We start from the raw sequence: 21,735 nt of genomic DNA, 5'->3' as shown, positions 1-21,735 counted from the left end.
TAAGCACAAAAGGAGACCTTAATTTTTTTTCAAAGATGATACTCCGTAAATCCTGTATTTCTATACCCAGTTGCTTGTATCTCACTACTTCTATGCTGAAAATCATTGAAACTTTTTTGTATCTGCACTTCTAATTTTTATACTTGCTCTTTAGACTTTGCAAATTTTTAGGCAAAGAAAACTGAGGGCTATCTAAGCATTCTAATACTAATTCTAAATACTAAGCATACAGTGGGTGCCCTTATAGTCCACAGAGTTTCAGGAGGCTCACATTTTTCATCTACTAGATCCAATACAGTCACATCACAAGTGATTTTGCCATAGTTCAATGTCCAAGGAAACTCTGGATCAGCATCCCATGAGAGGTTAAGGACTGAGTTGACAGTCTAAAGACTACTTCTACCTTTGCCCTTAAAGATGACTTATTTCAGGCAAAATTTTTCCTGTTCTTCCCAAACTCTTCTTGTTACACAGGATTGTGATAGACTTCACACTCCAAAACTATCAGTCAGATACTTTATACAAGCACAACATTTATATTCAATCATCCTATTTGTTAGTTGTATTCTCTAGTCAGGTAAGGATTTTATTCTTCTTTACACTAAAATATGATGGGGTTTATTTGAATATGCAAAGAAAAATCTGAGATGTGCTATTGTAATTCTTCTGCTCATCGATGAAATTCACATATTTGATTTTTAAACAGAATATAATTTAATGTCATATAACAGATATCAAGTGCACAAAATAATACAATATAAAATATATAACAAGTATTTTTAAAGCATAATAAGTGAACTTTTTACAAAGCAGTTGGTGCCATTATGATGAATACCCTGTTTCCCTAAGGATCTGAGGGCGCCTATTTAACACTGTTAAGTATCTGTATTTGCATGCCCCATTAAAGTTCATTAGAGCCTAAAATACAGCGCAGCCCTGCTGCACACATCAAGCACCATGCTTAAAGAGTTAATCTGCCCTAAGACACCAGAGTTGTTGCAAAACGCGTGTAAAAATGATGCTCAGAAAATCGAGTCTTTTATTTAAGTGCATGTGTACTGGTTCAATGTCTCAAACACAGTTCATGACAGTTTGACAGAACCTAAAAGCCAAAACCAGAAGTATGGTCTTCAAAAGCCCTCAGCCACCATCTAAATCTGCATTTAAAGACTACTCTTTCTGTGTGTCTACAATCTGAGAGTGGGTAAATCTGGCAGCCTCATTGGACATCCTGCATTGCCATATATGATGAAGTTGGGGGAGTTACACAGTTCAGTAAAACAGACAAGAAAGCTCTTTGGAAAGTTACAAAGTAATGCTGTAATCTCTAATTTATGTGCTTCCCAAAATATATGCTTTAACAGCTTCTGGAGTAGGAACTCAAATGCATTTCCAGGTAAGATTGCTAACTCAAGACGACAAATGACGTTCTCTTTTATCTGGGCTAAGTCATACTTCTCTATGATCCTGTCCATGCAGAAGAACTGGACGAAAAGTGCACTTAAGTCTTTTTCTGTTGTGCAGCTCTACACGACAGAATAGGTGTCTCAAATCGACTTCAGTTGCATTACTCTCCCAATTCACTGTATGTAACTTCAGTGTTATATAGAACAAGGTCTGAAATTTCACTTCCAAACCATGCATGACAGTCAGGTATCTCAAGCTTGAGCACCTATCCCAAGGTTAAGTCCTCTTGGTTTTAAACACTTAAGCACTTCTTCTCAAATTCTTCACTGAACACTCAAGGTTAAAACTATGTTTTGAACTGTTTTGTTTCACTATCCCCCTCTGTCATGAGAAATTAATACTCTCGTACTTTAAGGCAGGAGTCACCACCTGGAGATTCTCAGAAGCAAGGTGATACATAAGTACTATTACTTAATGAGTTAAGGGAAGGAACCTCCCATTCCAGAAAATGGGAAGGTTATATACATGTAAAATATAAAAGCAGCTAGTCAAAACTATATCTGAAGGACAACGCAAAGCAAAATTGATGCTTATTGAGGGTTTCTTTTCCTGTTGTTTCAATAAATATAGCTTGATTAGGAAAACACATTTTAGGCACCTACCACATTCAAAAGTTTCTTTGTAGTACATTTTATCTACTGCTTCAACATACAATTTGTATCACTTCATTGGATGATTAAGGTACCACTTTGAATGAATATTTGCACAAGTTGCACTAGTTGGCTATTATCTGGTAATTATATAAAAAAATTCCTGTTCCCAAGTTTTAGCTAGGACAACATCAACTACACAGTACAGATATCCACAATGAAATGTAAACCTCTGCTACCTATAGTACAATACTGTGGCTCCTTACTATCAGTTTTATATCCTGTTGGGCTTAAAACATTACCTTTAAACTTTCACAACGAATTTAACTTTGCCTCCCAGCTTCACCATTCTTCTCATCCAGTTTTGTTTCAAGTCCTGCCTTGTCTAAATATGCTGCACTATAGCACATTTCTTCTTTTGTGACTTAACGTTGTAATTTGAAAGAAAATGTAAGAGTAATTACTGATGTAATAAAACATGAACATACTGCAGACAACTGTACGGAATTTTAATTAGGAAATGTAGGTTCACAAAATTTCCCCTGTCCTCCTTTCAGTGAGCTGTCACCCACTGCACATCTTATCTGCACATCTTATTTTCATGAATCTAGTATTTTGAACACTTTCCATCCACTTCTCTTCATATTTCATAAGCATAAACATAAAGCAAATCATGGTGCTGCTAAATAAGAGCTTGAAATGCAGTCTTCTTATAGAAACACGTATGTCTAACACAGCTTCTCTTTTTATTGATTGCTAAGTGCAGAAATATGAAGGCATAAATACTAGGAGAGTTGATTTGGTTTAATTTCTTTGCACTCAGACATGGCCTCAGTCTAAAGAAGGATCTAACCAGCCTGTGACAGTTAAAGATTAACAGTCCTGCCATACCAACAGGCTTGACAAAGGAGCTTAACTTAATCCTTAAGGCAGTATAAGATGTCTTATGTGTATTACTGCATAGAAGCACAACTTTAATAAACACAGTGTAACGTATTTTTTAGTAGTTTTACTGATGTAAAGTACAAGATGTGAAACAATAAAAAAATCGACAAATCTATTTGTTTTCCAAGTTTCCACCTTACTATTTTTTTAAAGATTACTTTTATTTTGAATTTCAGAGTCTTAGTGCTTTGCACAGGCTGGCACACACACAAAAAAGCAATTTCAATAAATAAAAAGAGAACCTCATCATCCACAATCAAGAGGTGACAGGACTACAATTTCAGCTAAACTGGCTTACACACTGCTCTGTTAGAGATGTTTTTATCTCTGATCTCAATCACAAGGTTTTTACGCACTTCTTGTGAGCAATGCACTCAATTTGAAAAAGTCTTGAGAACTTAAAATAACTTAGTATGACATGGCTGTGATCACCTCTTGCACCTTCAAGTGGAATTAGTCTTTTAAAATTTGCTATTGACCCTGAAAATTAACCATCATACCTGAAAGTTCAAATGTTAGGACACTAATTGTCGTGTTAAAATGATTTTTTTCACATTATGCACTACAAATAGGATATGTCATCTTTATAACACACTGAAAAATATCCCTAGGAAGTGACATAATGATGAAAAATCATTGCTGAGAAATTTTAATAAAGCTGACACATCATCAACCAATTTATTCTATATGTGTCTCTGAGCACTGATACAAGTATAATGGCTCTGTCTGTTTTTAGCATAAACTCTACTTCCAAGGTGTTCTTAATGCAGTTGTTTCACTCAATTACGTACCAACATGAAACCTCGAAGACAGGTTTTCATGTCCAGAGAACTGTCTCAAATCAAGATTCAATCTGAAGATACATGCTATTACAGGTTATATGTATATGTAAGTATAAGATGTATTGCTATTTCATCTTGACAGCAGTGATAGCTATGACGGAAAGACTGAGAGGCATCTGCACCTTCTACCGAAGCCCAAGATGCTACAGTGTCTTTCATGAGAGTAGAAACATGATCCCAGCACTTACAGGTGGTAACAAGCTGTGCAAAATTTTAAATCAGCACAGCTGGGAGTGAAAGGTGATTCTAAAGCCTCATTTCACTTTCCAGGCCAAAACGTCCACAGCCATAATTAAAGATACCTTGAAAGCTGTTCTGTATTGCACAAATTGCTGCAGATCAAAAGAGATCACTGTGCTGGAAGAAATCAGACACACTAATACCAGAGATACCCTACTGGCCCTGATACCCCTCCTCCACATCTACCAGCTGCACAAAGTACCTCATTTATGCCTCTAAACCTTCAGGGATACACCAACACTAGTACTGAGAAAGAATATTCAGCATATCTATAACTAGATTCATTGCCTCTTTGCACTGCTACTGAGACAAAGCACATACAGCAAAAGTGAAGAACTTAACTCTAGTTTTGCTTCTACTTGCAAAAAACCAGAGCTTTTGGCTATTCATAAAAATTAAAAGATAAATCAAAATTAAATCTATTCATATGATAATTACAGATGAAAAGAGTAACATTAAGGCTCAGCAGTCTTATGTTAGTGAAGATATTACTAAATATCCTGTCAGCAAAAATTCTTCACTGACCAAAATTAAGACACAGTTGTCTATTTCTTTGGAAACGTTGACAAGGTAAGAATACCAGAACACACAAATGAAAACACAAACATTACAAATGAAATGACCTACATATATAGAAACAGCCATGCTACAAGCAAAAAAAGCCTTCTAGCTTCATTATGAAAAATGATTTTCTAAAGCAAAGCAATTAAAACTTTTTCTTTGATAAGTATGTGCTCAGTGAAAATAAGAGATTTTGCCATAAATGGTGACTTAAATGACTAAATCATGCTCTGTGAACTTAAATTAGGGTCTAATTTAAAACTTTGAAAACTTGATCCACAACATCATCTGTCATATTAGGCAACTGTACAAACGAGAAATGGTGAAAAAGTCTTTTTCTTTGTTACGTGTACTAAAGATGTGGCAATCTAATAACCAAAATTTAAGTAACAAGAGTACCATGAGCTATGTAAGTCAGACTTCTGACTGAACACTGAGAAGTGTGCAATTATATAACCAATCTGTAGGTTGTAGTTATATTCTCCAATCTTATTAGATAGGAAATTCTTGGTGGTGTGGCAGAGGACTGAAAACACTCCCCTGGAGCAGAGTTAAGCAACCATTAGGATACGTACTTGTAGGTTTTTGCCAGGCAGATGCTAGCAAATACTCTATACAACCAACCGCGTGCAAGCCCTGCCTGTGCATTGAGACTGTAGGACACAGAGAACCTCTATGAGGTATGCTGTATAACCACACCAAATATGCTGCTGAGCATAAGATAATAAACCCTTCCTCTCAGTCAAGCTTATTAGCTCTGGCTTAACAACATGCTAGCTGCAGCTACTCAGCTGCCAGAGCAGAGCCAGTGCATCTCCAACCAGCTCAAAGGGCTCAGAGCATCGTCTCCTCTGCTGGCAAAATCCCATGTAGACATATGCTTAGACATCATGTCAGCTGGCACTCGGCAAGAGGGAGAAATCCTTACTGAAGTGCTTGTTGTTATGTATGGTCCCATTCATGACCGAGGTACTTCTCAGGGATAATGTGAGCTATATTATAACAAACTGTCTCAGTCTACATAAGGCTCATGAATCACTATTAAAACCAGAAAGAAATACAGAGCAGCGTTACAAAGAGAATTCATAAGTGGATGAACAAATGGAAATAGCAGAGACTTTGCCACAGGTTTTTAATTTGCAAAATGTATTTTGGATAGCCATCAATAATATCAATAATGACCACTTTATAAGCATTAAGAAATAAATTATCTAAATAAAACACAAAGCATTTTGTTATGTTTTGTTTTTTAAAGAAGAGGACTTCACCTGCAATTTTCCAGGCATGGGCAGATGAGCTGAGGAGGTCAGGCAGTACTCACTCTGCATCACTCTGGCAGCTGCAGTCAGACCACTGTATTTTAAGGTTTTATGTTCCTATTTTAGAGTCAACCAATACGTTGAGATGTGTAAAACTAAACCTTTTACAGTTGCATTAGGAATAAAATGGACAGCAACAAAATTTATGGCCACATTTGTCATTATTCTAATCCCCAAGGACAAAATTCAGCCAAGCTGAATTCAGCCAAGCGTCTGAAGGACTGGCCCAAAGATGCCATACTACTAAAAGCTAGAGCAAAGCACAGGTTGTGCAATGGCACATATTCCCTGTGAGCCTCTGCAGTCTGCACAAAGACTGAGGGGAAGGTAGGGAGAGCACTGCTTCCATGGCATTTGGACAAAAGTCTTCTGATAAGGACTGTGAACAAGCCTTAGAAATCTTCATCTTTTCTAAACATCTTTTTTTCTGTGGCCAAATATTCAATCTCTGCAAATAGAAGGTGTATACCATTTGGATGGCTAAAATTGAAGAACAGCTAGTATTTCAAATGTAGTTTCAGTCTCCGACACTGCACTTGAGAATTGTTCAGAAATGTTGTGGGCATGTCTATACCTCCATTTCTCAGGCACCCCATGGAGCTTCAGCTGAATGCCACAGAAGAACAGTGTAGAGCCAGCCCAGCTTCAGAAGAAATGCACCTGCCAAAGGTCAGGATTTGCTTGCTCAGATACAATGTGACTACTCTGCTTTCAAATTCAAGCTAATAAGCCTGTCTCAAGGTACAATACATAGAGTTTCTGACCCAGTCTCTGCTAGCTTTGGGATCTCTGGATCACACTTTATTAGTGTGTAACCACATGCTACCTTCCTGTTGGTTGCCTCCATTGCCTGCTTCCTGGGATTTCACACAAGTCACAAGGGTGTACTTCACTGAAACAGAATAACAAGGTCTACTCAAAGGATGCGACACAGGCGAGAAAGTTTAGAAAGGTAATGAAACTGAATGGAACTCGCGTCACTATCTACAAAACACAGCCTAATGTCTCAAACTGGGACAAAAAGGTTTTAACCCCATGCAGACAAACAGGTAAGTAGCATGTACTTGGTGATGAATGCAGTCTCCAGAAGCCTGTTTCTCAGGGAGCTGTTTCTTAAGCATGAGTAGTCTTTTAACTTCCCTGTGCATAGAGCTTGATACAGATGCACACTTGCAAAAACCTGTACTGTCGAATTTTTCTTTTCCTTAGAGCTACCTCTTAGAGTGATGCTCTGCTGAGTGTTATTACATACACTTTTATGACCTGCTGTAGCTGAGGCCAAGATATATTCTAATTTAACACTGTCCAACTGTACAAAATTTACAGAATATTTAGTTTCTGCAAGATTAACATCATGCCAATACCCAAGGATGCTAATAATACACTACAATCAAAATATAGTATTTGCTAAAGAAAAATGCATATTCCAAATGTATTGACTGTTCACTGAGAAACATTCTCCTCTGCTTTTCCAGGTTATTTCTTACTAAGCCAATGGAAATGGAAATCTTTCCATAGCTGAAATGAATTCTTAACGTGTTGTATTCAACAACAAAGTCTGCATTTATATTTTCTTGTTCAGCTACTCACAGCAGTCCAAATTATTAAATTTGAATTAACAAATCTGATCTATGGTGCCTGTACACCATATAAACCCATTATTGTTCCCTTTTCCTAAACAATGAATATTTTGCACTAGTTCACTCTTATTGTGAAAAAAACTTCTAGTAACCCATTAAATCTTCCTTATTTTAAAATAACTCAATCTTATTCTGAAGTTTTCTTACAGTTTTCTGGTAAGAATCTAGTATTTCTTATTGCACCTAATACAGATATTGTGCTTCTCTGACACTGTATGTTTCTCTGAATACAGTCCAGATACTAGCAGCATTACCAGATCTGCCTTACCTCAGTCCAAATGCAGTATATTCTCTCTTGGAACATGTCCATGTTTCTCAGTGCCCAACTCTGTCTTTCATATAACACCATCAAGAGGCACCTCAGAGCTCCACTTATTTCTCCATTTGCATTTTGCACTTCAGTTGCAAACAGACTCTCCAAAGGCAGAAGGTTTCAGCTTTGACTTGTCTCTTCACTTCCTGTCTGACTCTTAACTGTATCTGGATATTTTCAGAATCACAAAGGAAAACTCCAAATAGCAGTTTCTGAAGTAAAAATATTTGCTTTTCCATCTGGTACCAAACTCTGGTAATTAACCTCATAAGAACATTTTTAGGCTTTAACAAAAGAGTGATGACTAATGGAGATTGCTCAGGGATGAGGTGAAACAGAGAGGTGAAACATCATGATGTTTCAGCTAACCTTCAAAATAGCTTTTGTGCTGTCACATCTGCTTATATCAGCACCAAATGACTGCTGATTTGATCATAATTGCCCTAATTAGAAGTTCAATTAATACACCGAGTTCTTCCTATCAATGCCATGTCTGCATCAAGGATGTGCATACAGAGCATTACTGAACAATACAGGTTAAACTAATAGGGAAGGTCACTGGGAAAAGGAAACTACCTGCAGTCTATTGTTCTGAGAATATCACCCAGTTAGGATGACACTCAATATCCACTTTACGCCCCAGGACAGGCAGAAAGGGAGAACTTAAGGAACTCTATTGAGAGATATCCATCAGCTGTGAACAAAAATTACATTTCTTGTCATTGAAAATCTTATTTAGTTCAGACTTGCTTCCACTATGGATTAAACCACTTCAAAAGAACACTTTGTCTTCACAGGAAGATGAAAATAACCTAAAATGCTCACAGTGAAAGACTGTGTAAAAAAAGTGCACTATATGGTAACTTTAAGTCCTCATCAAATATAACGTACTTCAGTGCACACTAGAAATATAAATGTGGTCACTGAAACTAATGATGAAAATGAAAAGAAAAAATAATGCCAGAGTCTTTGCATGAGAGACAGGCAAATCTCAGTTGAAGAAAAAGTGTCACCAGTTCCCTGCCTGGAAGTATTTTGCATACCCATCGAATGAAGAATTTTGCATGTTCACAAAAGAAGACAGGGAAGCAGACAGCACCCACTTATTAAGATATGATGCATAGGATATTCATAAACCAGGAAAGAGTACATTTACTCATTCTTCACTTTTTGTGATTCAAGATAAAGGCTACAATCCAGAATCAATCAAAAAACAGAAGTGCAAAATAAATAAACACATCTTCATGCCTCTGCAATTTCTCTTCTAGGAATAAAAAAAAAAGAAAGAAAAAAAGAACTTTGGCTTAGTCAGTTGTAAAAACAAGAGAATGTATTATGACTGATTTCATGATATCAGATATAGCTGAGAGATGTGACTTTTTTTAAATGTGAGAAAATTAAACCACAACTCTGTATTAACTGTCTTGACCTGATCATTTACCTACTATTTATGTTTGTACTGAAATCAATCATCAAGACTTTGTGGTACAGCCCCTGATTTAATCTTTTAGCTTCAGCTTCTCTGAAAGAATAAAGCTACATCACAAAATGTCACAAATTACATGAGGCAAGATCTTCACCTGCTATAACATGCAATTCTTTCTCTATTTTCAGTGTAGTGATGGCATTTTACTCTCCTGTACCTTCTCAATAACTAGGAAACAATCAAAACACAGCTAGTTTGTGGTTGGGTAGGTTTTATGCATCACATTACATGAATGAATGTAATAACATGACTGTAATGTATTAGATGCATATCAAACATCTTTCAATTTTCAGGGATGTGGGAACATTTAATAGTACTTATACTCTTTTTAGACAATTCTTTTAAGCTACAGGTCCTGACCTCTGTTTGGAGTCACTACATCTACTAGTTAGATTTGATCCATAACGTCACTTCTTTTAGAAAGAATTAGGCAATAGTGATAACTGTAAAATATTACTAGCTTTTATTATCCTGATAGCTAACATTTGTGTTCTCTCTCAAGCAGATATTGGGGTGGGAATTCTTTACAAAACTTGTCCAAATACAGGATATGCCCTCTTTCATAAAATAAGTGCATAAGCTGCACAGCTGATACCTATATGTAAGCATTTGAAAATATACCAAGGTATTTAAGTAAGAACAGTGCCAGGTCAGGGCTACTGGTTCTTTGCAGAGGTGCCACGCAACCTGGAAAATGTACCTTCATTTCCCATCACTGCTGTGTACTCTGTGTTGCCTACGAGGTACAATCGCCTAGCACATGCAGAAGCTGCCCAAAGATTTTAGGTAAGGGTCATCAAAATGAATAAATCCAGAATTATGATTTGTTAAGCTGAAAAAGCACACTACTGCAGTCGTTCAAAAGCAAGACAATATAAAGCAGGAGCCAGTGTTGTAGAAACCTCGGTAAATCTGGTGGAACCCCTGTCTCTGCTGGGTGCCTGTGGATGTTCTGTCACCTTCTCCAACAGCCACGCTCCTGATTTGCTCTTTGTCTTTTCCACTCCGTGAACTTTATGAGGGTTCTAATAAACCTGCAGCTTATCAGCAGCGAAGGGCAACCGCAGTACCTCGAAATAACGTAACGAAACGCCTGTAGGGGCCCGGGGGCCCCGGCGCGCTCCACGGGCGCCGCGGGAGCGCCCGCCGCGCCGCGCCCCGCCATGCCGCAGCGCCGTCTCCCCCTGGCGGAGCCGTGCGCAGCGAGCGGCCCCGCGCCGAGCGCGGCGGAGCGCTGGCGTGGACGGGGTCATACGGGGCTCGACCCCACCTCGGGCGAGACGTGCTCTTCTCTTTTAAGAGACCTTATCAGGCTCTGATAAATTTATTTGAAAGACATGAACGCCTTAAAAATACTTTAATTCCTTCCCATCCCCACCTAAGTTACTGTCCCCGTTTTGGCTGGGATGGAGTTAATCTTCTCCCTAGTAGCTGCTACAGAGCTATATTTCGCGTTTATGCTGAAGAGGAGGTTGATAACACAGAGGTGTTTTGGTTATTGTGGAGCAGTGCTCATACAGCATCAAGGCTGTTTCTGCTCCTCACTCTGCCCTGACAGTGGGTGAACTGGGGGCAGGGGGAGGCTGGTGAGTGCACAAGAAGCTGGGAGAGACCATGGCTGGGACAGCTGACCCAAAATAGCCAAAGGGCTATTCCATACCACAGGACATCATACCCAGGATATAAACTAGGGAGGGTGTTGGTCAGGAGGGACAGATCGCTGCCAGGGCATCAGTCAGTGGCTGGTGAACAAGTGCACTGTGCCAACGCTTGTCCTTCTTCAGTTTTGTTTCTCTTCATTACTATTAGTAGGCTTTGTTCTTCTAGAATATAAAGCAAGATTCCACCCTTTAAGTGCACAAAGTTTACTACCCTGGAAAAAAATAGTTTTATCCCAGAACAACTACCTATGTCTCAGAAATTAAGAGGCTATTTTGCAGGATGACTCTTCCTCAAACACTTCATTAACTACACTATTCTCTGAGCTGCATTAATTTAAAGGGATTTCTTTGCATATGATAATTTACATTATCATATCATATTAGGTGATCATTGTGATCACCTAAACGATTCTGTTCATCTCAATGCTATCTTAAGCTATTTAAAAGTAGTTCTAATAAATCATACATTTTGTCTCCAGGATTGATTTTTATTTTTTATTTATTTTCTAAGAAACAAAATCTTTGATGGTTTGAAATACTATTCAATTACATACGTGACAAAGTCATATTTTATTCGCAGTACCAACTGTTGAGTCAATACTGGGTAAAATGCTTTTTAACTATCCAGAGACATGTTCTCACATTCATTTTGGAATAGTAATATAATGGTTAAATATTTATTTCTTGCAAGTTCTGGAATAGTGCTCCATTTCCTACTTTCATTAATAGTCTCTTATTTGTATGCAGTAATTGCTTTAAAAATATTAGCATTGTAATTTCTTGCTAGCACTATGATAAATCAACAGAAAGTCTTATCCCCATGCCTCCCCATGGAAGTGCGTAATTCTGCTTCCCTCGATGCCAGTGACAAAACCTCCTTAATTTCAGGATTACACTCAAAGAATTCACGAAAGACATTAGTTTGACAGTCTGGGACTTCTGTCCCTTCTAATTGCAGAACAGATGCAATAGCTAAGCAGTGCTACATGCTGCCAATGCGCCTCCGTAGGAAGCAACAGCTCCTCGAAGCAGAAGGGTAACTGCTACCTCCCCACGTCATTTCAGTCTTTGACCTCCCAATAGCAACTATCAGAAAACCATGTTTTCTGTTCAAAATGTGAGAGCTTTTAGGATATAATCATCTGGCTATTGGGAACAAAAAGCGATATCATTCATTCATTTCAAACATCCATCAACAATGACTGTCAACTGTTACTGCTCTGGGACATGCAGAGGCAATCTCTGAATCCACTGCACTTCTGAATTTTCTTGTTTTAAGAGTTCAGTTCAACAAAAATGAAGTTTGCACCTGCTAAACTGCAAAAAGCTGCCAGAGCTATGAACATAGGTTCGGATCTCTACTGCTCGATTCAGGGAAAAATGGGCTTGCAGATACCATGAAGGCTAAGAAACAAAGAAACTTACAAAACAAAACACAAATCTGACCAAGGGACAAGAGACTCCTGCAAAAAGACTCTTCAACCCAGTAAAAAGAATATTACATATTTTTAGTTGTATTCTCAGAGACTGCCTACTTATCTTGACAGGATGGATGAGGAACTATAATTCTTACTGAATGTAAAACAAAAGGAGGAAAATAATTGGTAATTACAATATCGCAAGCTATATTTCAAAACCATTGGTACTTTACTAAGTACCTTGATTTCCCGGCAAATAGTCTCTCTATCCATGATCACCCAGCACTACTAAATGAGCCGTACTGCTAGGCATGACAGACATTTGTAATAGATGGCATTTCACAATGTGAACAAATGTTAAATTTTATCCATGAAGAGAAATGTCTATATTGCCACAGGACACAGCTTCTGTATGTGCAATACTGATATTGTATTATGGATTAATAACAACTTCAATACTTATCATACAGCTTCTACATACACTTGCATACTTACTCTCCTTAAGTGCATCAGAATGGGCACAATGCCACAAACATTAAACTATGTTTTCCTATTTAAGTAAGTTATGGGATACAGGAAAAAGACTTTCTAAAGTTAAGAACACATTTCAGCTCCTAGATCTGAATGATCTAGACATTTAGTCTACTGCTAACTGTCATTCATGCATGAACACATACCAAGAATAAATTTTGTGTAACGGTCATTCAGCTTTAGGTCATTCAACCTGACAGACAATCTATGGGAAATTAAGGAAGCTGTATTGTGAAAAATCTACCATCCATTGTCATTTCACACTGTTAGCTCTCTGCCATCAAAATAACACGTACCATTGCTGAAGCCATTCCTTCCTCACCTTTCCAAGTCTGTTGTCCTCATATATCAGGTACTTTTCATCTCCTTTCAAACCTATCTTGTCCTTCTCACTGCTACAGAATTTTATCTTTATTTCTTCCTTCCTGCAGCTCTCCTAATGTTCCTGAAACCTCCCCAATTCCTTAATTTTCTCCTGCTTTGGGCTAGAATTCCATGCTGCTTGCTATTCAAGCTGTCTTCTGTGCAGTGTCCAGAGTCCCACCTCAAAAACATGTTCTCTGAAAATTTTTCACCTTTTCTCAGTTCTTGCAGTCTCTCTCCCTTACTCTTGTCATCACCTGTCTTGCAACCCTCCTTTTTCAAAGCTATTAATGCCTGCTATCTTTTGCATTCTCCATTTTTCATTCTGCAGGAAACTATGTATTCTGGGATTGTAAATCCATATTAAATATATGGGTCTGTCAAATTACTAAAACAAATACACCATTAAGAGTCAAAGCCCTTCTCTCTCCCATCATCTCCTTACGGTAATACAGTGTCCTAGCTGCTCTGTGTACCACAGTGGCACAGCTCTCTGCATGATCTCATGTGCATTAAAACAAGACAAAGCAAACTGGGAACACAGCAGTGACTGCACAATCTTTTTGACCCACAGAAGTTATGCAGAAAAGTTATTAAACCTTCAGCAGATTATTACTGTGAGGCATGAGCTATGTGAAATGAAATTCAGAAATGGACTGTCTGTGAGTTTGGGGCCATATTACAATGTATTAAAAAGCCAGAGGATCAGCTTTCACCAAAACACAAAGAAACATTAACATTACCCTAGAAAATAATAAACACAGAATAGTGATCTTAAGTATGCTCTCTTAATGAGAGGTGTTTGGGAGTCAGGAGAAATGGGTTGCCAGTGTCAGAGGGCTACTCACATGTACACTCTAGAAACAAACATAGATGCCTTTTCAATTATTACTGCTTACAACTCTCATGTGTATATATATCTCTACAGCTCGTCACTATGGTCACATTCAAGAAGAACAGAAGACTTACACCAGAAAACCTCACACAGCAGCAAGCCCCATGGCCAAACTTGTTTTTTCTATATAGACATTACATTTGAGAATTTCCAGGAGAACCGTGTAAGAAAGAAAATAAAGCCTACAAGGGACCATCATGAGCTATTTTTCTGTGTTAAGAACCCTATGGATAACTCCTGCATAGAAAGTGAAGCCAGAAGGAACAATAAAAATCTCTGTATATCAAAGTCACCCGTCTTCACACAGTACCTCTAAACTGAGCCCAGTAACTCATTTGACAACGTATGTTTAGAAGGATGTCAGTCTAGATGTGAAAACGTGAGAAAGCTGAGAATCCTCACTTCTCTTGCTATTTTTTCCCAGTAAATTTTTACCACAAGAAGTGTGTGGGTTTTGGAAAAGAGGGTTCTTGGAATTTCCAGGTAAATGCAACAAACTGAATGCTGCACAAGAAATAGAAGAATCAGCTTTCTGAGAAAATTACTGAAGCTTGAGTACCTCTTCAGTATGGATGTGCCACCTTGCTCACATTATGTCATTACGTCTGTCCTGTGAGATATAAAAGCTTAGTCCGCCTATCTCTGGTAAACGGGTATTACAATCTGACAATCCAGCCTGGTAATTCCTGTGTCAAGGGGAGGGACATCATTTTGTTCACCATTAAAGAGGTGCTCCCAATTTATAGAATGGAGACTACAGTTGACAACTCCTGCTTCCCAGGAGGAGGATGAAAAGGTCAATCATGCAGGAGATAGTTCTCTTTGGTTTCCCAAGACAAAATGAGCTAAGAATGAACACCTACCTACTGAGTTTCCCTTCCAGGAACTAAAAATCCACCTTTAACCCTTCCTAATGCTGTCGTAAGTGTACATTTGTGTTGCACCTCTAGCATCCAACACCCAAACAAAACACTTCACCCTCTGTCTTTTACTGGGTACAAAAGGAGATAACCAACATTCTACAAAGGGCTAATCGCAGGAAAGACACCGGGTCCTGACCCCGTCAATCCATGCACTGGGGTCCAGACATGACAGCACCCACAGGCTGCAGATGCCAGCCCTGACAGCAGGACAGCCAGGGCACCACGATCCCGCTGAGAGGGCCCTGCCATCTCACGGAGGCAACGGATGGCACGGATGGATGGTTTGGGCAGGATGGCAAGCTTTGCAGGTCTGGGGACGAATGTCCCCTTGAGAGGATGAGGCGGCACGGGGTCTCTGGCTACCCCCAAGGCCGGGTGAGAAGGGGGGCCCTGTGACCGTAGGCTCACCTTGTGCTCCAGGACGCTGATGTAGCCCTCCAGAAGGCCTGCCCCGACGGGGAGCGCTGGGTGATGCTGGCTGCGTCCCGGCGGGCGGCTGGGCACCGCCGGCACCTGCTGCTGCCGCCGCCGCGGCTCCGGGTGGCCCCCGCCGCCGCCGATGCCGCCGTACATGAGCAACAAGCTGGTGCACATGGTGGTGAGCGCCAAGCAGACGGCCAGCCCGTGGCGCTGCGGGGGGCAGAGAGAGCCGGCTCAGCGCCGCGGGGCAGGGACTCCCCCCGCACCGGACCCGGCGGCGCGCACCGCTCCCCGACGCCGTGCCCGCAAGTTTCCCCAAGCCAGGGACCCGGCAAAAGTGCGAGGAGAGAACTGGGGAACCCCCTCCTTCCTCCTGCTGCCCCTCCCCTGCCCGCTCCCCTGCCTCCTTGTCTCCCTTTCCCCCAGTCCTGCTTCCTTGCCTCTCTCCCCTCTGCGTGCCCGGCTCCCCCGCGCCTCTCATTCCCATGCAGTCGACCCCCTTTGGGCATCTCATTCGTGCATTTTAACGAGTGTTGGGGATTGTAGAGCTTCCTCCCCTCGCGCAGCTACCTCCAGCCTCGTCCTTTAGGCAGATTGGTTTTCTATACGCTCCATAAAACGCACACACACATAAAACCCCCAAACCAAGAGCAACACGAATAAAAGAAAGCAGGCGGAAAGTTCTTCGCCGCCGCCGCCGGGGTTTTGTTCGCCTTCGCGCGATCCCCAAGAGCCGCGGAGACGGAGCCCGGGGAAGGCGGGAGCGTGTGCAGGGTGCCCGGGGCAGCCCCGCTCCGCGCCGCTCCTCTCCTCTCCTCCTCGCCGCCGGAGCCGGGATGAGCGCTGCCAACAATGCACTTACCATCAGGGTCTTCATTTTGTGCGGCTCCCGGCAGCCGGTCCTCCCGCTCCCCGCTAGGCTCGGCATGGCGGGGAAGCCGCAGACATGGCTCGGCCGGGGAAGCGCCGCCGTGGCGGGGATTAGGGGGGAATTACACCCGGCCGGACCCTCCGAGCCTGCCAGAGCCGGGTCCTCGGCTGCCCCGCCTGCCTCCGCCTCCGCCTCCGCCTCCGCCTCCTCCAGCCGGCGCAGCGGCTGCTTCAGGGCAGGTGGAAGTTAACTTCTGCCTCCCCCTCGGTCGCGCCGCTCCGCTGGCGCGGGGAGGGATGGGGGGGGGTGGCAGGGGGCGCGGCGAGCTGCGGGCACCGGGCGGGCGCGCAGGGGCAGGGACTCCCTCCCTCGGCCCGGGCTTGTGTCCGACCAGCAGCCCGGGGCACGGCCCTGACGGTACAATATTTGCATTTTTCGCTAGCGTAAGGTCCGTCCTTCCCGCCCCCCACCCTCCCCCTCGGTCCAAGCGGGTTTTCCTGAGACCGGCGGCGATCAGGCAATACTTCCAATTCACGTTAGTAAAAAAATCGACGCCCTCGACTCCTTGAGCGGCGCTAACAGCACTCTCTCTCTTTCACACAGCCTTTCCCAAGCCCTAAAAAATGGTTTTGCAACCTTTTGACAGAAGCTTTCTTCATTATGTTTTTTAAAGTAAATCTCGCAGGCTTGCTCCCCATGCCATCTTTTTGGTGATGGACATTTTCCCACTCTCAAAAGCAGTCTTCTAAAGTTGGAGTTTTCTTCTTATCTCTTTCTTTGTGTACTGTTCAGTTGTGAAAACTTTATTAACAGACCTCAAATTACATAGATCTCTTACTCTGGGAATGACACGTTTGTAAATGTACTCCTTCAAAGCAAACCATTTTAAGGTTAATTTCTTACAAAGTCACTAAACTGACAGCACAGCATTTAAAAAAAAATGTGTCTCCTAATCATGAAGATATTTCTCTTGAAACTACTCATGGAAATAATAATTCTAATCTACGGCTTCACATCTAACCTATAGCTATATAACATTAAAGATTACATTAAGGAGAAAATGATCAGCAGGCTAACTCAACCATGGTCACAAAAGCAGCTTTCTCAAGGCTGGAATTGTCATTGAAATCCATTTTTTATCTTTACCAATTCATTGGAGGACTAACAGTGAAACAAATGCCATCCCCAGGTTGGCACAGCAGGCAGCATTTCCTGCCTGTTAAGAAAGTAAAAAGAAACAAGAATGTATGGTACATCAGCAGAGAGAGCAGCAAACATGCTTTATCATTTCTGAGAAGAATGCCATATTGCACAAATGCTTGCTATTTATTCAGTTTGGGGGTTTGGTTTCAATAGTACCAGTTGTTAAGACAAACGAAGCAATATAAGAAGAATCTTATCAGGTCTTGGTAATTCCTTATTATGTGGTTGCACTTGACACTCAAATTAGTGAAACAAAGGGCCAACTTGATGAATCATTGAAAGCAAATTATCTGTGGCTCTCCAAGGCTTCCTGCAAGAGACTACAAGAGGCAGCTCATGCATTTTACTGTGCTATTTCTCAACTTTCAGCAAGCAGGTTGCTGGTGACTGACCTTTCCAAGCCTTTCTAATATATTCTGCCATGCCAAACTGAAGCATCATGTTTATGATTTAGGCTCATGGTTGTTAGACATCTGTTACACAGTAAGTCTGACCAAATTCATTGAAATTATGGGTTTTGGTAGAATAGGCTGATTTAAAAATCTACTGACAAAGGAGACAAACTGAATTTTCTAATTTAATGCTTGACTTGAACGGTGTCCAGCTTTCTGTTCATCAAATATTCAATTAGATTGCCATGATGGTCATAGATGGTATTCTTGGCAGTCAAAGGCTCACTGAAACAAATACAGTAGTGTAATGTAATCCTATGGAGGTTTTTATGTGTAAGCATGAGAACTTTAGAAATCCTCTGGAAAACAGCCCAGCTATTTAATTTAATTTTAAATTCCTATGAACTAATAGTTACAGCTATCTGGAGGTTTGTTTTTTAACACTTTTGGAACATACATACATGTAGGTATGTATCTGTATACCCAATAGGTAGACTGCAGAGAAGAGGCTGAACATAGCATAGGCTGAACTCATATTCAATCAACTTGGAAGCAAGTCAAGAGAGAGAACACCCTGAAGTTCATCTGACTTCCTGCTTCAACCAATTTGTTTTCAATATGCAAGGGATACTGATTTGTCCATGCATTTCCATTCCTTCTTAAAGACAGATTAAAACATGAACAACTGCTTTCTCCCGCCAAGGAGAAAAAGTGGCAGAGCAGTGGTTAGGTTTTAAAGCCAAGTCTGACTGAGCTTTTCATCTGCATGGAAGGAACTGGGTTGACAGTTTAACCCTCTTCCAATTTAACCCTCTCACTTTCACTTTTCTGGTAGCTGCAGGTTGACAAAACAGTCACATTAAATAAAAATTGTCTTGTGGCAGCTTCAGGAGGACTTAAGACATGAATGACAAAGTAAAAATCCATGTAGAGTGAGAAATCCATGTAGGAAGTAGTGATGCAGGTACAGACAAACTTCTCAAAACTGACAATGGACTTTAAGTGACAGAACTCCTTCACTGATTTCCTAAATAAAACTGCTCAAACAGCAACTTTCCCTGAGCTGCCTGGATGAATGAAATAACTATTTTTAAGATGCATTTTAACCCAGGTTGTCTTTCAGAGATTGCTTTGTATAAAACACCTTTCCAAACTATGGTTGATTTCTCATGAAGTTTTTATGGAGATAACATAGCATAATCTACACCTTAGTGTAGTGAATAATTGTAAACATACTTTCCATGTTGTGGTTGGCCTGGAATGATTACTTGTATTTGAGTTGAGAGGCCTCTTATTCTTCATCTCTGCCACTGCATCTCAGGAACTGATGGGCAAAATGTTTAGTGGAAGTTAGAATGAGGTCATAGCTAATGTTTCTGCTAATCACACAGCTGTTGTTTGCCAGGACGTTTTCTATGAGTGTATTGGCTACCACCTGTATAACTCCAGCAAACCTTGCTCTGGACCTTGCTGTCCCTCCCTCTTTTCCACGATAACCTGAGCTGCATGCACAGTCAGTACACAGAATGCCTCCGAACTCGAAGCTGCAGCTACTCTTCAGCCTTGTCAGCCCAGACAGTCTTAAATGTTTCATTCTTTTGTGACTCACTGATGGCAGTGTGGCTCCTTTGCTGAAAAAAAAAGAGAAAATATATTATTTTAGAGAACTGATTTAGTTCTGTGCCCAGTTTTAAAGAAGAAAATGAAGTTATTGTTTATCTGCTACCCTTCACAAAAGTGAGATTTGGTGTGATACAATTATTTTAGGTGAGTTCTGCATATTACTCTGAAGGAGTGCTGAAAGCACTTCACAATGTCACAGAATCTTAAGGGTTGGAGAGTACCTTGAAAAGTCATCCAGCCCAACCCCCCTGCCAGAGCAGGACCACCTAGAGTAGGTCACACAGGAACTTGTCCAGGTGGGTTTTGAATGGTTCCAGAGAAGGAGACTCCACATCCCATCTGGGCAGCCTGTTCCAGTGCTCCCTCACCTCACAGTGAAGAAATTCTTCCTTGCATTTCTTTGGAGAGTGGTTTAAATACATTCCCATCATGCTATGTGTATGAAGGTGTTTTTCAGAAAAATATTGGTGATAGACATGCTTAAAATTGATTGGGAGAGGCTAATTGTATCAAGACCACTTTGCTATCCTTATGCCTTTGAAATGAAGAATCTGAGTTACTAAGATTCTATGGGTGGCTAAGCATGAGAAAATATTTGTTAAAAATATCAGATGAATCTAAAACTGACTCCTCTTAATGTTGCATCATTTTATAATTTCCATTCTATTCTGTGGTCTGTGAAGCCTTGGATCTGTCTCCTCAAGAGTAAAATCCTGGTCCTGCTGAAATTAACTCCTGCACATCTTTTATCCCTCTTTGCTTATTGGGGCAAGGAGCTCACTAGTAATTATTAAGTTCCCACTTCTAGGTCTGCAGCCTCATGAGATATAAGCTTAAACCATGATCACTAGTGTAGAACAGAATATTGCTTCTCCTGGGCCTCTAGCCAGTGACATTTGGGAGGATGGCTCCGAGTGCCACATTTCGGGGGGAAGAAGCAAGCTTTTTTTTTTACCGACTAGCTAGAAAAATGAGACTAAAGGTGCTAAGGAGGTTGGACTACGATGAAAGTTTGTGTGATTAATGAACAGAGGAGCAGTCAAAGGTATATAGGAAATTAAATACGTACCACTGATATCGCCTCCACATGTTGTTTTATTATTTATGTATACATGAAACTTTAACTTCTTTTTCCTGAGAGAAAGGGCTGAAATTTTGCGTCACAAACACAACCTATGGAAAACATTCAGCAGCCAGCGAAGTAATGAGCCTACAGTATAGATTTTTCAAACTATCGAGTGATTCATGAAATGCTTTTCAAAACTGGAAATATGCATCGAGGATTGGTCAAAAAAGGTAGAAACAATATTATAGATCAGTCAATACTATCTCTTCTTTATGAAAGCAGGCTGCCTTTGAACTTCTGACAGAAGCAAACAGTGATAGATGCATAAAAAAATGAAATATTGCGTGGAAATAGAAGTGCAAATGAAAACAGAACGGGGGAAATAGTGGGATAAGATCTGCTGAATCTGCTGGTTTTTTCCTTTTTTTTTTATTTCTTAGTTTTCTCCCCAATCTAAGAGGCATAAATAAAGGATGCTTCAGAAACAATTCGTCTAGCTCAACTGAACGGAATAATTTGCTTTAAGATCATACATGAAACGCTGTGCTTCATTCTAATCACTTGGGGGGTGGGATGTTAAACTAGGCACATTCTGGAATATGCAGCATACTCAAAATTCCATGTCTAAAGTTGGAAATTTCAAAGGTTAAGAAACTAGCACAGGAAGTAGCAAATGGAAGGTACCCAGTACCACTTGTGGAATCCAACAGACATGACCAGAAACTGTTCTTCGTGGCCTCTTGTTTTAACATCCACCACCACAAAAGAAGGTATACATAATTTCTATAAACAGAGCACAGATGTAACATGGACTAAAGCAACCAATTACTGGTCGAGAGTACCATTTGGTGAGAGTTTGGACCCACTTGAATATTCTGGAGGTACCTTTGCTGTAATATAAGAGATGTCAACAGGACCTCAAATGGCTCACCTTTCAGTATGTATCTGCCTGTTTGTTTGCAGAAG

General features: G+C 40.6%; 1 protein-coding gene across 1 annotated transcript in view; it reads right to left on the bottom strand.

The window, feature by feature from the left end:
- Positions 1–16,557, bottom strand: part of ST6GALNAC5 (ST6 N-acetylgalactosaminide alpha-2,6-sialyltransferase 5) — a 72,297-nt gene extending 55,740 nt beyond the window's left edge. Inside the window, exons 1-2 of the mRNA XM_062003949.1 lie at positions 16,477–16,557; positions 15,603–15,824 (exon numbers count right to left, since the gene is read on the bottom strand). Of these exons, the coding sequence (XP_061859933.1) occupies positions 15,603–15,824; positions 16,477–16,542 (288 nt within the window). The 5' untranslated portion in view covers positions 16,543–16,557. The remainder of the gene's footprint in view (positions 1–15,602; positions 15,825–16,476) is intronic.
- Positions 16,558–21,735: the final 5,178 nt, after the last annotated feature.

This window comes from Colius striatus, chromosome 10 (genome assembly GCF_028858725.1).
Source record: "Colius striatus isolate bColStr4 chromosome 10, bColStr4.1.hap1, whole genome shotgun sequence".
Lineage (NCBI taxonomy): Eukaryota > Metazoa > Chordata > Aves > Coliiformes > Coliidae > Colius > Colius striatus.
Note: the sequence above shows the minus strand (reverse complement) of the source record. Positions and strands in the feature narration are given on the sequence as shown.